General features: G+C 36.8%; 4 protein-coding genes across 4 annotated transcripts; 1 reads left to right on the forward strand and 3 right to left on the reverse strand.

Annotated features, from left to right (window-relative positions):
* Nucleotides 1-12: 12 nt before the first annotated feature.
* LOC106369931 lies at nucleotides 13-7,232 on the reverse strand. The gene is given in 2 exon segments (XM_048742363.1): nucleotides 13-3,991; nucleotides 4,147-7,232. A coding segment is annotated over 1 exon segment (2,001 nt). The 5' UTR covers nucleotides 6,831-7,232; the 3' UTR covers nucleotides 13-3,991; nucleotides 4,147-4,829.
* Nucleotides 3,116-4,019, reverse strand: LOC125579013 (DEAD-box ATP-dependent RNA helicase 13-like). The gene is made up of 4 exons (XM_048742196.1): nucleotides 3,894-4,019; nucleotides 3,737-3,790; nucleotides 3,345-3,506; nucleotides 3,116-3,205 (listed from the first exon to the last, which is right to left on the reverse strand). Exons 1-4 carry the CDS (start codon nucleotides 4,017-4,019, stop codon nucleotides 3,116-3,118), a joined length of 432 nt encoding a protein of 143 aa, XP_048598153.1.
* Nucleotides 7,233-7,453: 221 nt separating the features above from the next.
* Nucleotides 7,454-8,675, forward strand: LOC111201497 (GSH-induced LITAF domain protein). Its single transcript, XM_022693576.2, has 3 exons — nucleotides 7,454-7,826; nucleotides 8,191-8,317; nucleotides 8,403-8,675. The coding sequence occupies exons 1-3, from the start codon at nucleotides 7,633-7,635 to the stop codon at nucleotides 8,484-8,486; spliced, it is 405 nt and encodes a 134-aa protein (XP_022549297.1). The 5' UTR covers nucleotides 7,454-7,632; the 3' UTR covers nucleotides 8,487-8,675.
* A 5,266-nt stretch (nucleotides 8,676-13,941) lies between these two features.
* LOC106372396 (NAC domain-containing protein 83) lies at nucleotides 13,942-15,087 on the reverse strand. The gene is given in 3 exon segments (NM_001315735.1): nucleotides 13,942-14,476; nucleotides 14,572-14,819; nucleotides 14,907-15,087. Coding segments are annotated over 3 exon segments (750 nt in total). The 3' UTR covers nucleotides 13,942-14,155.
* Between the last annotated feature and the right edge of the window lie 1,273 nt (nucleotides 15,088-16,360).

Here is a 16,360-nt window from a genome sequence, read left to right on the forward strand (position 1 = left end):
CTTTTTAGTTTCTGTTTGTTTTCTTTTTCTTTATTCGAAATTTTCTTGGTTAGGCTCCTAGTCTCTTCCTAACTAATATTTTAATGATTAACACACATGTTAATGAGAACCTAATACTACTATTCATAAATAAGATATTTATATGATTTTCCCGGAAATAACGGATGTCCAATTGTACTCATTGTGATCGTATCTCATAAAATATCTTCAAATCCTCCTATTGGATCCAAATAATTTGTGTGTTATATAAACATTGTCACCTTGGGTTGTTCTGACATCGTACGTTTTGACGTTATGTAATTTGGAGATCTATATCAATTTCCAGGCATGATAAAATTTATTAACTTCCTTTTCTTTTTCTTATGACATATTTATCGAACAGAAAGAAAATTTTGTTGCAGTGTTTTTCCGAATTTGTAATGTATTGCATTTGCATGTACTATTTAGAATTTTCATTACAAAAAGGCCAGCAAATAGAACAATACAGCTTTGTGAGCATCCGAAAATGTATTTTCTTGCAATGTTGGCTTTGTGTTCCTCCGCTGTCACTGTACGTGATCTGCTGCAATACTATACTTTTTCTTATTTGATGAGTTTTTTACTTATTAACCAGGGTCACGACTATCTTTAAGTCTTTAGCTTTTTCTGTGAAGTTGTCCATGCGGTAATTAAATGTCTTGCATGTACTTCAATTAAAAGTGTCAATCGGAAAATAGTATTCCACGACAGATATTAAAAGTCAGTCTTACTGAAATTTCAAAATGAACTTTCATCGTTATTAAAGATACAGATTAGATTAGTTGACTCCGCTAATCGAAATACATTTCCAAAAAGTTATCCATTATTTTATTTAATAAAATAATTAATTATTTTAAAGGATTACAAAGATTAGACAGTAGAAAGACGGGGGAAGGATGCTACACATGCATCCCTTTAGACTGTAACTCCGCGTTATAAATTTCTACTTTAACGTTGATAAAAAAAATCTGTTTTAAGAACATTATTACTGATTCTGTGTGCTTCCCTTTCCATTTCGGCTTCAAGACTGTTTAGGATATCTCTAATCTATAATATTATTTTAATATCAAAATCACAAAACTTTTCAAATCCAACAATAAAAGCTAACGAGATTCTGCGTGAAATCACACTAAAATAAAGGGGGTGATTGGTTGAGTTGTAACTTTAGAAATTTACTTTAGAATTTTGTCTGTAGGATTTTTTGATTTAGCTTTAAGAGCTGTACCTTTAAAATTTCCTACAGCCAAAAAGATGGAGCTTTAGAAAATAAGACTTTTACAGCTAGTTTTTTTTGTTTTTTGGCTGTAGCTTTAATTTTTTGGTTGTAGCTTTAAAAAGTAATGTAAAGCATGATTGGTGATTTTAAAACTGTAGATAAAAATTAAAGTTAAAGTCACTTGCTAAATCCCAACCAATCACCCCCAAAGTTTCGGAGTTGTATTAGAAATGATTTTACAATGTACTCCCTCCGTTTTTTTATATAAGTCGTTTTACATCTATGTACGTAGATTAAGAAAACCATTAATTTCTTATATTTTCTAAACAAAAACATCATTAATTATTTACCTAACCACAATTCAACCAATAGAAAAATAGAAGATATATTACTATTGGTCATACAACATTAATTATTAATAAATTTTACATAGAAAACCGAAAACGACATATAATTTGGAACAAAAAAATTTCTCTGAAACGACTTATATTAAAAAACGGAGGGAGTATAACTTTGTTAATGTCGTTTGACAGGCTAGGGCAGCAATGAATTCTCAATTATTGGATACTACTTGGATTTAAATTTGCTCATTTAACTTGATAAATCGTTTAGTTTTAAGTTGGTATATTTGTTTGTTGCCGTAAGTTGTCTTGGAGTGGATTTTAGCTACCGCTTTTATCTGGGCTCTTGCGTCTGGGGATTGCTTATGTATCAAATCGTGTATGTTTCTTTCAAATAAAATGTATTTTCCTGTGAAAAAAAAACTTCGTTAATGTCGTTCGTTTTTAAAAAAAAAAGGTATAATCTCGTGACTAGTCGTGTTTACTCTGGAGAGTCGTGCGAATAAGTATAAATGAATACAGTAAGAAAAACGAAAGAGAAAGAGTCAGATGCATGTCTTTCACGTGTTAGAGAGATGTAGTTAATGTTAAGACACCACTAGGCAAGGTGCACTCTTCTCCATAAGTCTTTAGTGCTTTCGTCGCTTTCTCTCTTTTCCTCACATTCTGATTTGACTCAGCCTCTTCTCTCTCTCTGATTTGACTCAGCCCCTCTCTCTCTCTCTTGATTCAGTTAAAACGCCTTCTTGATTTGGATTAGTTATTTCATTCACCTCACGTTTTCTCTGTGCTGGCGGTTTGATGACGATATATTTTTCAAGCCGACCAACTTGCCCCTCTTATCTACCTTCCATATACCAACTTGCCATTCGTTTGTCTTTAATCTCATCTACACAAATTATTTAACTACTGTATAAAAAGACCTTTTTACTTTGTTTATCTCAGCTCATAATGTATAGTTGTATACTACCGCTTTTAAAAGTTGAATAAGGTTGATGTAAAATCTAAGTAACTATATATATTGATTTTTTGGTTTTGGGTGTCAAAATCCACGCCCTTAAACGTGTTACAACCTATATTTGCTAATACAATCTATATCAACTAAATTCATATTAACCTTTCATTTTGCGTGTTCATAGTTACAAAAATGTAAGGAACTAAATGTTTAAAATTCGACTGAGTTCAGTTTCTTATAGGAATTAAATGATTTTTTTCTCTAGGCAATTTAGCTTCTTAGAACATGTTTATCCCTAGAATCCCACATAGTTTCTTAAGTACACTTTAATGACTATTAAATTAATAAATTGTAGTTAAGGATCTTAGTTAAAAATCACCTAATTTTTGAGCTACAATGGTAGTTTCTTAATTTGGGTTTTTTAAATTTTTTTTTTTTTGCCTCTTTCGATCCTCGGTTTCTATAACTAACTATAATGTTGTATCAAACATGAACCTCCCGAGCACATCTTGCAAGTCCACAGTTTACCAAAAAAGTCATTTCAATGGGCACAAACACTACATATAAAAAGAAAAGCAAGTTATATCACACACCTATCTTCTCTTCCTTTCTTTTCTTCCTCAAGGTCGCTATATCGCGCCTCTTATCTGCACTCTGACCTTTCATGCTCATCACCTGATCATTGCAAAACCAACATCAATAGTGAGGTACGATCATGCAACACTGGTAGAAACATGTATCCAAAAAGGCACAAGTGTATACAGTAATCAAGGATCTGCAACCACTGAGTCATCAAGGTCAAGCTGAAAAGTACCTCTTTATTACCATGACAAAGTGCTTGAAGCGGTTCGATGCAATTCTGGGAAACCACCACAAGCTTTCTTCTCTTTTTATCTCCACCAGTTGCCACTTGTTGCTGCTGCTTCTGATTTGTTAACTCTGCTAGCTGATTCTGTAATAGTGGCGACATACCACACTGGGGACAAACAAACAAAAAACGCCATAAGTCTCATGTGCTGCAGCAGCTCTGTTTTATTTCTTAAGGTCAATGCAATGTTTTACACTGTGCTATTTGGTATTAACAACAAAACTTATTCATCCAAGTAAGAAACTTTACAAGAGACTATGCCATATATAAACAACAAACCTCACTCTAAGCTACACAAAACTGGAAAAATGAAATAGCTTGGGAGGAGAAGAGTTTACCTTTAACAAATCCAGATGATGAGCGGTTGCTTTGTTCTTCTGAGTCCTAGCCATCTACACAACATAAAATTGAATAAACCACTCAAATTAACACAGAACAATCAGTCCGAGCTATCATAATTCACTAATCCCATGAACTCAATATTAAAAATGGTACCATACCAGGTAGCTTCTTGGGCTTCCTCATGGGAACAAATTTGGCACCAATAGCCATCGCAATAGGAGGACCAAAAATGAAACCTCTTCCTTCAACACCTGTATCCATTTCAATCACTACAACCATTAATATAGACGCCACTGACTCTAAAGAAAACGACTTTTCACTTTTAAGGGGTAACACACACACACACACTCGGCATCCAATCAAAGCGCTATTAATCTAAAACACACCCATAAGTTCAAGGAGTTACCTGCAACAACAGAGATGTCTTTGCCTTTGTATCTTTCAAAAATATCAAAGACGGAGGATCGGTGGTGGAGAAGAGTGTTTGGGGTTTCGATCGGTGGTGGGTTTCGTCGGTTTCGACCCTTTCTCTCAGACGGAGAACACGAGAAAGACGAGACAAAGTCAGAAAAAAAAGAGACAAATAGAAGGGAAAAAAGCCTTTCCCTAATTTTCTGACACGTGGACTTAAAACCTCTCTTAAAAGCGGTCACCAAACTCCTTATTTAAGGATCGGTTATACCTCTTTTCTTTTCTTTTGATTTAATTAAATCACTTATTTTGCTTAGAAACCTTATTAAGGATCAGGGATAAAGATGGTCTTAGGCTATGGCCCAAGTGTTCACCCTTCGGTTTGCTTAAAAAGTCTAAAGGGACATGTTCTATCAAAATTCTCGAGGAATGATCAAATTAGCAGGCCTTTCAAGCCCAATGTTGGGTGGGGTAGGAAAGCTCGTAAAATGGGATTTATATTTCGAGCCTGTTTTCGAGAAAATTCGCAAGGAGATACATTCAACTGCAGTTAAAAATCTCATTTAAGTACACGCGTAATCGTCAAAGATAGAATTGGTATAATCGTTATACCTTTATTTGTGACGTTAAAAAATTTATTCAGCAAACGTCAAAAAAAAAACCAAAAGCATGAATCTTTCAGTCAACAACGACAAGCTTGCTATACTCTTCCTTTGATATAGCAGCCTCCATAATAGCCATGGGATTAATCTCTCCATCATTATCCAAAAACATCTTGATCAGATTCTTTGAAAACCCATTCACCAACGCTACTCCCTTCTTGCTCCCACTCACCGGGGTCGAACTCGAGTCCCTCAAGTTCCAAAACACTATCTCCGGCACCACGTCCCCGTACCCTGCCTCCCTATACTTTCTAGCAATCGCCTCGTAGTCTGTTTCCCATGTATTCGCGACCTGTCTAGTACCACCATAATAAGACACCGAAGACGAGGTCGCGGCTTGATCAAACTCCATGTCGCTGAACACGAACACTCTCCTGATCATCTCCTCCGGCTTCAACCTCCCATCAACCGCCACCTTCAGAATCAGATCAAACACCTTCTGAAAATCAGTGTTCATCCCCCACTCCATCCTCCTCACGAACCTCGTCTTCGTCCTCAGATCATCTCCCTCCACGACCTGAAGCTCGGGATCGCCGCTGAACGTTATCATCTTCCCTCTCCACGGCTCCTCCGTCAGCTCCGAGATGAGAAGCCCCAGCGCGACGGAGACCTCCATCGGATCCCCGGTCATGGACCCCGAGACGTCGGAGATCGCGATGCAGCTCGTCAAGGAGCCTTTCTTCTTTAAATCGTCCACCATTCGTTTCCACTGCAGCTCGGCGACTTGTCCGCCGTCTCCTCCTTCCAGCTCGCCGATGATCTCGTGAGGTAAGACAGCGCCGGCTGCGATCTTGGTCTTCCCTTCTCTCGCGTCGGCTAGATACTTCTGAAACCTCTCCGCGTCGTGGTTTAAGAATATCTCTTTGTAAGACTGCATCGCCACGGAAGCTACTCTGTTGTAAGGGAGAGAGCCCCATTCTCTAGCTCCCATGTAAACCTCTGGTAGCTGCAGAGTCTTTCATAACGGAACAAGAACTTGCTTCCTTAAGCGGTCACGCACTCTGTAAGCGTAGTGAGCTTCCTCCACGCCTTCGTACTCCGGGAAAGACTCGCGAGGGAATATTCTTCTAGCGATGCTCTCGCAGAGAAGAGTTGCTTTGTCGAAGGAAGAGTCGAGGGAAGGACACCACTTAGCAGCTAAAGAGATCTTGTTCGTTTCGCCGGAAGCCAAGAACTCGAGATCCTTCTTTAAGTAATCAGCGAATAGATCGGAGACGCGTTCGTGGAGGAAACGGTAGTCCGGATCTTGAGAGTATCTGGTGAAAGCTTTCTTCCCCATTGATATCTTCTCAAGCTTGCGGTCCAAGCTAGCTTTCGCCTTCTCTTCTTGGTTCCTTTTCTCAGCATTAGCTATCCTCATTTCCCTCGTCGCCGCCGGCTTCTTACGTCCACGTCCCTTATGAGAGGATCTCGACAAATCAATAAAGAAAGGAGCTCTTGCTCTACCTCTACCTCTACCTCTACCACCTCCAGATCGAGGCGCGGAACGACGACCTTTCCTCTGTAGCCATTCAGACTTCTGCACCCTACGGATCTCAAACCCTTTTAGTATCCTATAAAGAATCTCCGGAAAGTCTTTAAAGTATCCAAACTTGGATAAAGAGTCGAGGTTGCACGCCAGGGTTTTGGGGTGGCAACCGTGTAGCCACAGCGCCGCCGTGTAAAACCCTTCCTTGTCTGACTTTCCGGTGCCGCGGACTCCGCGAAGGTTGCAGATAAGCTTGAGAGTGGTCAAAGCGTCGTGGCTCCAAGCCGTGGAGAGTCTCTGCTCTATCGATTCCTTGGGAGTGCTGGGAACGACGTGGAAGAAGAAGTCGAGGCAAGGGTTACCTGCGGATAGGTAGGTCGCGGCTCCGTTCTCGGTTAGGCCCATGGGAGGAGAAAGGGAGACGTTGACTTTGGTTGACTTGTTGAAGTTTGAAACCATTAGGTCCATGAATGGATCTCTGGGACCAGAGGCTGGGAGGGGAGAGTTGGAGTTTTTAAGCTCCGGTGGACCAAGTAAAGGTGAAGCCATGGTTACTTTAGAGGGAAAAAAATGATTTTGTTAGAAGAGAAGGTGATGATGATGAAAGTCGTGAGTCTTGTTGGTTTTATTTATAAAATTCAAAGACTTGGAGATCAAGTTCTTGATCCGTATTTTCCGTGGAGTGGAGGCGCATATAAACCGACGTTTAAAAGTCTCAAAACTTAAAAACTATTTTTGAGCCCAATATAAGGCCCATTAAGTGTGAATCATCTTCTAGAAGGGATGTCTTGGGTTGTTAAGGCCCATTAATTTTCAGTGTATCATCTGTTCTAAAAATGGAATCAATAGTCTGATATGCTTGGATCTGTTTTGCAGTTTGAAACTTGGCATTCTTTTGATACAAATCCACTCTTGGCATTTTTGTTTTTAAGAATTCTTAACTTAAGAAAACTATCAATGGAGGACTAATTTTAGGTGTTTCTTAACATAATCTTTTAACGTAATTTTAATACTAAAATATTGCCTAAGAACCCACTTAGGGGTTACTGCAATGAACATACTTTAAACCGACATTTATGAAAAGACTTCAACCTTAAAACAGTTTTGAGCCCAATATGTCTTGGGTTGTTAAGGCCCATTAAGAGTGAGTCATCTTCTAGAAGTAATAGGTCCATATCTCAAAGAGAAAAGTCAGAGGAGAATCCTTCAAATAAAAATCGCAATACGGACTTTTCCCTTCCGCGTAATTTCCCAGGAAAAATCAAATTTTCGTGGAATCAGCTTCATCCTTTCTTTTATACTTATTATCCTCTCGCTGCTGTGTGCATTTGCTTCATCTCAATCGTTGAAAATGTCGAAAGAAGGAGAACCGGTGATCGGAGTACCGTATTACGCGGGGCAGAACCCGTACCAGGCGGGGATCGTGCCGCCGAACGCTATCTATGGAGATCCGATGGGAGCTCCGATCCAGCAAACGTTTTATCGGGATACTCCTGCTCCTTTCAATTGCCTCTATTGCGGCAATACTGGTCTCACCCATATCAGGTAAACATTATCTATATACGATTCTTAGAGTTTAGGGTTTGTAATCGTTCTACGACTTGAGCATGCGATCGTCTATGTGAATCTGCAGTATCAATAACTTTGCCAGTGGTTTTTGATGTTGAATTTCGATTGTTTGAACTTGGCTGCGTCCTTCATTAGCTACACAATAATGTTTGATTGAGATTGATCCACACCACCTCTTGTTGTGCGTGCGTTTATTGTTACATTAATCGAGTTTATATACTTGAGGATCTCTTCTGTTTTTATAACACCTAGGTGAATGGGTTATTGATTTACGCTATAAGCAACTCATGCAGTTGATCTTTGTGATACATGCTTATATATATATTTGGATTTGAAACAGATCAAAACCGGGTGTAGCTGCTGTTGTGGCTTGCATGACTCCGTTTATGCTTGGATTCTGTTTTCTCTGCCCTTCGATGGATTGCCTTTGGAACAAACAGCATCATTGCCCTCAGTGTGGGAATAAGGTTGTTATTTTAATACGTCTTCTTCTTCCCTTTAGCTCTCGTGATTAAAGAAATGTTCTGATTCAAATGATTGATGTGTCTGCAGGTTGCTGACTTTGAGAAATCAGATCCCTGCCTGGTGATGGATCCTCCGCAGTGGACGCAATCGAGCTTTGCACTCCCTGCGTGATAAGATTGCATTCTTTTCTTCTTCTTGTTAATATATTACATGTGAAGTTGAGACCTTGTGTTGCATGTACCTACAAAAAATTGAATATTCAGAATAAACCCTGTAAAATGTGTGAGAAAAGGAATACTGTATATACAATTGTCTGTATCGTCCAGTGATTCGTGAATTGAACCGTCTAGTGTTTTGACTCTTGTCCCTTCTTTGTATATGAAAACACTTGGGAGATTCTTTTCCTCTCGAGAAACCCACAGGTAAGGATAGTGTAATGGGCTGGGCCGGTCCGGTCCGATCCCTTAAAGTCTTTTCGAACCAGGCTTGTTATTGCTCTGTTTAATGTTTTTTCAAGCTTACTCTGGTTTTGGGTATACAAGTTCAAATTATAACTGACAAAACCTAAATCTTCTCTTTTTCTACATCTTTTTTGAATCTGTTCGAAGTTTGTAGATTTTTTTTATCTAAAGATAGACCAGCTAAACAAAATTGAGTCCAATCAAAATTTAGATGATAGCAACTTCTCATCTCAAAACTGTATTATTGGTTGTGTTTAAAGCCCTAGGCAATAAGTATTCTTGTTATACTTCCCTGTCAATCGAGGTCATGTAGATAATAGCAACTTCTCTTTTGTTAGGATGAAGCATAGTACAAACTATTGACGCATGAAGACTACTTATCAACTACAAGATATTTTACTGTTTTTTGTTTTTTTTCCTCCATTCCCTGTTGGCATAAGTTTACTCTTTATCTGTTCATTTTGGGTTTTCCAAAAGTATTACCCTTCTTATATAAGTCTTTGATAAGGGCAACATCAAGTCATGCAAAGAATCCTTTAGCAACTTGAATAAAGTTTGAATTTTCTTTTTGTAAATGGATTTTGATAGACTAATAAATAGGGAGTTGCGTGCAAAGGTGAAAAGGCAGATAGATTTTTAGTGCAGTACAGATGTGCAACTGTAGTTGTCACCAAGCATATGCATTGTCTGCTGGTTATAGCGTTTAAAGCTTATATATCTCTTCTATTTTGTTGGAATCTGGGAACTATAAAGAGTCGCCTCTTCAGCGTTTGAAGTGGCCTAACTTGTTAGGTTCTTTGGGACCATTTTAGATGTCTATCTATAACAGGAATTTTAATGTTTTGACGAAGTTCTGGGATTAGTTCTTAGCTATAAATATCTAATCATGCCTCAGAAAAGGGTCAACTAAGGAAGATACAACTGAATCTTTAATGGGGTCCATGGTTTGCAATTTTCTCAAGATATTTGTAGAAATTGCTTGAAGATTGGGAAAAAAAGAGGACCACAGGGAAGAAAGTTAAACATGTGATGTAAGTAAAACTGCTCCTATATCATACCCATTTGTTATTTGTCATTATGTCTCAGAAAGCTGAAGCTGATCCTCAAGTCACTCCCTCACAAGGGGTTTTGCTTCTTCACACGCTACCTCTACACAAAATATCAAACACTATCTTTTTGGGTATTTTTACCTATATTTTAATATATAGACCAAAACTTCCAGATTATTTCGGACTATGGATCATGTAGTTTACTTCCCTCTTCATTAATCAGCGTGGAAGTCAGGGCCTGGTCGAGCTCCCATGCTAGATTCAGTTGGTTAAATGGAGTTTGTTTTTATTTCTTGAACTATAGTATCCGACAGGGTGATAAATAAACATCACGATGCGGTGCGGTTGATGATGATATAAACCTTAAGTAATTCATTAGGGTATTGATTAGGTTTGTGTTGTCATCAAGAAATGAATATGGGAAGAGTCACATCTCTAGTTTTGCTTAAAGTCTAGGCAACATGTCTTTGGGAGCTGACCTCATTCTCTTCAGTAAATGCTTTGTAATAGGGCTTATGGGATCAGGCAAGAGCCGTAAAGATATTCTGGCACTAAACCCAAATAAAGAAAAAAAATGATGAAATAAATTATAAAAACTTTTGGGTTTATTCGAGTTTGCTTACCCAACTATGTTCCTTCTTGTTTTATGTAGTTTAATTATGGTGTGGTAGTTGGGAGTGAACAAAATACGAAAGGAAAAGGATTTGGGTACAAGAGATCTATATATCTTTTTCTGATGAATGATGATGCATTTTCCCCACCTTCGTAGTGTTTCTTGTGAAATTAATAATAAATCTCAGCTTATTAGTATATCTTGTCTTTAGTTGTCTCTCAACTTCAGTTGCTATAATATTCTGGATTAGCAATTTAACATTTACTTTCTACGTTTGCATTTGTAGTTTTTGTTTGCGTGTAGCTTTGGTTTGTTATTAGTTTTACAATTCACTACCAGAGTAGAGATGTTTCCCTTTTTATAGTTTAACATTAAGAGAAAAGTTAAGTAAATCTAAGGCGAATATACATACATATTGAATGTGGTTGGTGGAAGTGACACATAACCATGCAATGTGAGTAAGAAAAAGGCGTGTGGGTAATGGCTGATTTGTGAAGATGTGTGGGTCTTAGTCTCAACTCTCAAGTCGCAACCCACTTGGAATTTTATACAAATTTGAATTTCATAAAACAAGTCAGCCTTATACGACTCTTCCCACCTTCTCTTCTTCTTTATTTTCTCCTCTTTTCTTTAATAAAAATTTCGTGAATATGCACATGTATCTGCTAATAAATTTATTAACTAAACGTTTTAGTTTAATAGAATTTCAATTATGTTTTGCCATATTTCGTCGTTACTATGTATACCCTATGATTTAAATTTAAAAGTAACGTTGGATATGTTTCAAATCACTTATATATATACACCACACCATGTTTATTAATTCTCTTGTTATTTTTTAGTTTTTTATAGAAATTATTATGTTTTTGTTTACAATACATTGAATTAGTTGTTATGGAAGAGTATTATACTATTATCTATGCAAAAATCGGTGTACTACGCGGGCCATATTCTAACATATTGTCCCTAAACGTATAATCGGAGTCAAAGAAGTAACTTGTGGGCAAAACAGAACAAAACATTTGAACAAATCCACTGTCCACTATCTTATAGCAATAATCCCGTACAGAGCATCCAAGAATAAATTTTTCTTCTTTGCGTCGGAAATATATTGTTCACCCTTCCTTGTGGCATACGGAACATGAAAAGACAATCCTTATACATATATTAAAAATTGGAAACCAAGTTGTTAATCAATTTGACTCGGTTGATAAGCACTAAGATGATTGGGATTGCTTGCAAGTACAATAAATCGCAACTATATGCTTAGCACCACTAATATCGAATATGTGTGGACTAGTAAGAATTAGCATATATAGGTTACGTATCAGGTAACTTAGTCTTTGCTATTGACTTCAACTAATAAAAATGCCTACACCGACGGGTCTTTTCTAAATGCATTCTTTCAAAAAAAAATTTCTTAAAAAATAATATTGATTTATACGAATTATATACAAAACAGAATAATTTTGTAATTATAATATCTCACTTTTTGTGGAAAATTGCCTATATTTATAGGTTAGGCTTTCCAAGGCATATAAACATTAGTGGAGATGAACGAACGAGTAATTAATATTATTTTTTTAGCCAAAAAAAAAGAGTTATTAATATTATCTTGTTTTTAACAGAGTTGTTCCATTAATTCGAATATCTATTTGCGTATTTTTCTTTGGTAGGTTTTGTGTCTCGCTAGGTCGAACACTCATCAGACCGTCACCTAACTTTTCAATTCAGTTACGTAAGGCATAGTAATTCGATGGAGACCCAAGTAACAGATGCTGTTGAAACATAACTCAGTAACTCACATAGAATGTTTTTTTTTCCAACTGGAGTAGGTTTGAAGATTGGAATGGAATCTACAGATAGAGAGAGAGAGAGAGAGAGAGAGAGAGAGAGAGAGAGAGAGAGAGAGAGAGAGAGAGAGAGAGAGAGAGAGAGAGAGAGAGAGAGAGAGAGAGATTTGATCCTCCTCGAATATATTATCCTTACGGAACTTGGTTCTTAATAGGGATTTTTGAAGCTCTTAATTATGCTCTCATAAAATAAGTGATAAATTTCAATCTACTTTAATATTTGAATCGATTTTGCATAAATCTTTCTTTCTAGTCCTTCCATGTAAAAAATCCTATGGCGACAGAGATTGTTTCTCCATATTCGTAAGAAAGAATCGTCAAAGGTGATAAAATCTGTGAGTTTCTATCTTTGTTCTATTTTCTCCTAGCAATACAAATAATCGGACTACAAGACATAATCGGACTGTCGCTATAGAACAACAAAAAGTGAAAATTTTCAACTCTCAGTTTGTTTTTTCGATCATAGTAAAATACGCATTCGGTAGAAGGTGGGGTAGCTTTTATGTTCACAGCGAAGCATTATAACATGTTTCTTGTCTATATGTTAAATTACCACATGTATTTTCTTCTTACTTTTAATCGTCTTTGATTTAAGACTGAAATTGCCAAATTGTTACACGGTGAACTCATGAACATCATAGCTAAAAACATTTGATCCCACAAGACAATGTTATCTTTTAATTGGATTATTATAAAAGGTTATGTACCGCAGTTGTTTAGTACTAAGCTACTTGCCTCACTATCCTTTAAATTCAGTGAGCTATATACATATAATTTAGTTCAAATTTAAACATAGCACATAATAAAAATAACAGAAATTCCCCCCGCCGCCCCCCCCCCCCCACCCCCCCCCCCCCCCCCCCCCCCACCCCCACCCCCCCCCCCCCAAAAAAAAAAAGAAGAAAAAATTAACTTACCACATTTTTTTTTTTGAAAAAGAAAATTAACTTACCACTTACAAGTTAGGGAAATATAAAACCTAACCTAAAGCATTTTTATAAGTGGGGACCTTATGTGAAATCAGTTCACATCATTGTAAACAACCAATAGTTTTTTTTTTTCTTAGGATCTCAGTTTGAAATGAGTAATTTTATAATTGTGTAGTTTCCACCGAATAATTATGACTTTTTTGACATTAAAAGAGATAACTACTCATCTCACTCTTATTACGTTTTCTGCACTTTTGACAAAAAGGCTCTCTTTGACAGCCTCTCCGTGCTATTATTACCCTTTTTAGTTGTAATCCTCCATGCATATATCTAATCATACTTACATAATACACTTAAATGCCATCAAACAATTAAAAAATACACTAAAACAGGGTATACACACAGAGACACAAACATATTAATAATTTCACGGTCACGTGCAGAGTGGAAATTATTCCAACCGTAATAGTTTCCACTTTCATAATCATAATACAAATTTATGTGATTAATAATAACGAGACATTATAAGTTTTTATTAAAATTATGAATGCTTTTAATTTTCGGCATGGGATTGTCATGTCATAAACCTAAACAACGTATAGTAAGCTATTGCTTCTTCATCTTTATTTCAAATGTATATTTTCGGTTTGTGGTATAGTATCTCCAAGTAAAGAACATACACGTGAAAAAACGTACAATGACTTATAAACGCATATTTATTGCAATTGGTAGATCGTCTGGGACAAGAATTGTAATAAAGTTGATACATTTTTTCATGAAATTCAACTAGTTCATGAAATATATGTTTAAAAAAAAAAGATTTGAAACAAAGGACAAAGACTCGTTTCCAAGTAAAATGGAAAAAAAAGAAGCAGAATGGTATTAATATAAAATTATTAAAAGAGTTATTAAAGATAGTCAACATTAAAATTAAATTAAAGATTTCGTCTGAAACTATTGCAACTACTGGTCTCTTCATCAGAAGAGAATATCTCCGTCGTGAGTCCACTTGAAGCGTGGTCGGAAGAAGAAGAGCTTGGCAAAAGGTTCAAGTCTGTGGTCCTTTCTTTTCTCATGAAATCGAAGAAGATTGGTTTAGTTTTATCTTCAGTTTGGTTTGTTGTAATTATTTCAATATGGTCATTATCATATCTTATATTCCGGTTATCTCCCTCGTCGCCGTCGCTCTTGCTGCCAGCTCTCTTTTTAAGGAAGATACGACAAAGAACCCAGTTCTGAGTAGGACCCATTGAACTCTGCAGAGAGAACATGGAATCTAAATTTTAGTGAAATTGAATGGTGGAGAAAACCGAAGACTGAACCGGAAATTGAGAAAGAGAGAAAGTTGTACCGGAGGAGAGGAAGAGAGACGATATTCATGCATGATCCAATCGGTTCTTGAGCCATGAGGTGGTTTGCCTTTGTAGAAAACGAGTGTTTTCTTCAAACCAACGATTTGATTTCCTCGAGAGGTCACAACCCGTTTATCAATACCGGTAGCTTTCCAATAACCCGAACCGGTTGCTCGGTTAGACCGGTTCCCATTTGGGTACTTGGCTTCCCTTGTGCTGAAGAAGTACCTCTCCTTCTCCAAATTGCCTGGCAGAAATAGAGAGAGTTTAATAAGCATGAAAGGTCGCTGGTTCGAAACCTAAATAGTACAAAATAGCAAGAACAAAAACCAACCAGGCAAGTCCCAAGGATCAGCTCTGCAAACATCAAAGTCAGGAATGATGGAAGCTGGTAATGGAGAAGACAAGACTTTTCTCTTGAGATACTGAACCACAAGTTCCTCATCAGTGGGATGAAATCTGAATCCAGGTGGTAATCTCATAACACCATTCTTTACAAGTTTAACCTTATCCATAGTTCCAAACAAAGTGGAGAGATAAATCACAGAAGGAGATGGAGGAAGAAGACAGAGTGCGGTGTAGGAAGAGGGAAACATGGATGGTATGTTTATATAAGGTAGTAGACGATATGAACAACTCCTTTTCTTTATTAATTTTCTTATTAAAAAAAAACAATTGTTTTGCGTAAACCATACTCAATCTTCTTCCTTTTGACGCCATTTGCATAAATCTATCTTTTTCATTTTTCTAATATTCATACTATATTTTTTGTCTTCTCAATTATTATTATTTCTAGTCGGTATCTACCTCCTCTCTTTTTTTGTATCTTTCCTCTGTAAAGTGTAAACTCTTCAAACACTAACTTTTTTTACTATAAATAATTGTACATGTAATCTGAAAAGGACTCCTTTTTTAATTTGTTCAAAAATTATAGCGTAATCATACACTCCAACAAATTAACGTGAGAGGTGATAATATTCTGTTTTTTACTACACACATTAACCAACCTAATTAATAAGATGTCCATTCTTTAATTTGCTTGTTGGGTTTAAACGAAATTTTCTTTTTATATAGCGATCAAAGAGCACTATCGTTATTTACATGCTTTCGGCTTCAAGGAGTCCGAGCAGGGTTCTTAATTGCGAGGGCAGGTTCATTCAGGCCCGTCGCGGCTAAAGCGGTGATGATGAGGTCATCTTATGTCATGCTGACAGCCGCACGTATGCATACCCGTTTTGAGATTCAAAATTTTAAACAAAACAAAGACAAACTCCACCGATATTTTATGATGATTATGTGTATAAATTTGTGTAAAATGAGAGGAGGGAGGGAAAATGTGGGGACTCGTCTGGTGGTTATGAGAGGGGGACAAAATCGCAAGCCTCTAGTTTTGAAGTACTTTGGGCAAGGCTTCTCGATGATTAATGTTTTTACAATGTTCAACACGTTAATACATGCAAGCTCATTATCCATCCACATATTTAACTGCAATCATATATAATATATCCGATAACATGCCTTATATCTTGACCTACAAAAAAAAAATAACATGCCATATTCATTCGAAAATAATAATCCAAGTAAGGATTTTATGAAGGATATGCTTTTTGTGTATAGTCTGATGTTGAAAAAGAAACCTTAAATAACAGACCATGGATACTGATGAGTAGTCGTCTATCATATATATTTTCTCCATTATCCCTCTAAGTGACTTCCCTCGTGTTGTGGGGATTGAAATTGGTGGTTAGAGTTCGTCACTAATGCAACTATTTCTCCTTTTCGTTATAT

The sequence above is a fragment of the Brassica napus genome, chromosome A10, assembly GCF_020379485.1.
Source record: "Brassica napus cultivar Da-Ae chromosome A10, Da-Ae, whole genome shotgun sequence".
In the NCBI taxonomy this organism is placed as follows: domain Eukaryota; kingdom Viridiplantae; phylum Streptophyta; class Magnoliopsida; order Brassicales; family Brassicaceae; genus Brassica; species Brassica napus.

Bases quoted from the DNA above. Each gene is read 5' to 3' on its own strand.
- LOC125579013 (XM_048742196.1), bottom strand. From the start codon at position 4,019: ATGGTTGTAGTGATTGAAATGGATACAGGTGTTGAAGGAAGAGGTTTC. The intron at 3,791-3,893 runs GTACCATTTTTA...TATGTTGTGTAG, and splicing joins CCAAGAAGCTACCTGGTATG to ATGGCTAGGACTCAGAAGAA. The intron at 3,206-3,344 runs GTACTTTTCAGC...TGCAATGATCAG, and splicing joins TTTGTCATGGTAATAAAGAG to GTGATGAGCATGAAAGGTCA.
- LOC111201497 (XM_022693576.2), top strand. From the start codon at position 7,633: ATGTCGAAAGAAGGAGAACCGGTGATCGGAGTACCGTATTACGCGGGG. The intron at 7,827-8,190 runs GTAAACATTATC...GATTTGAAACAG, and splicing joins ACTGGTCTCACCCATATCAG to ATCAAAACCGGGTGTAGCTG. The intron at 8,318-8,402 runs GTTGTTATTTTA...ATGTGTCTGCAG, and splicing joins GCCCTCAGTGTGGGAATAAG to GTTGCTGACTTTGAGAAATC.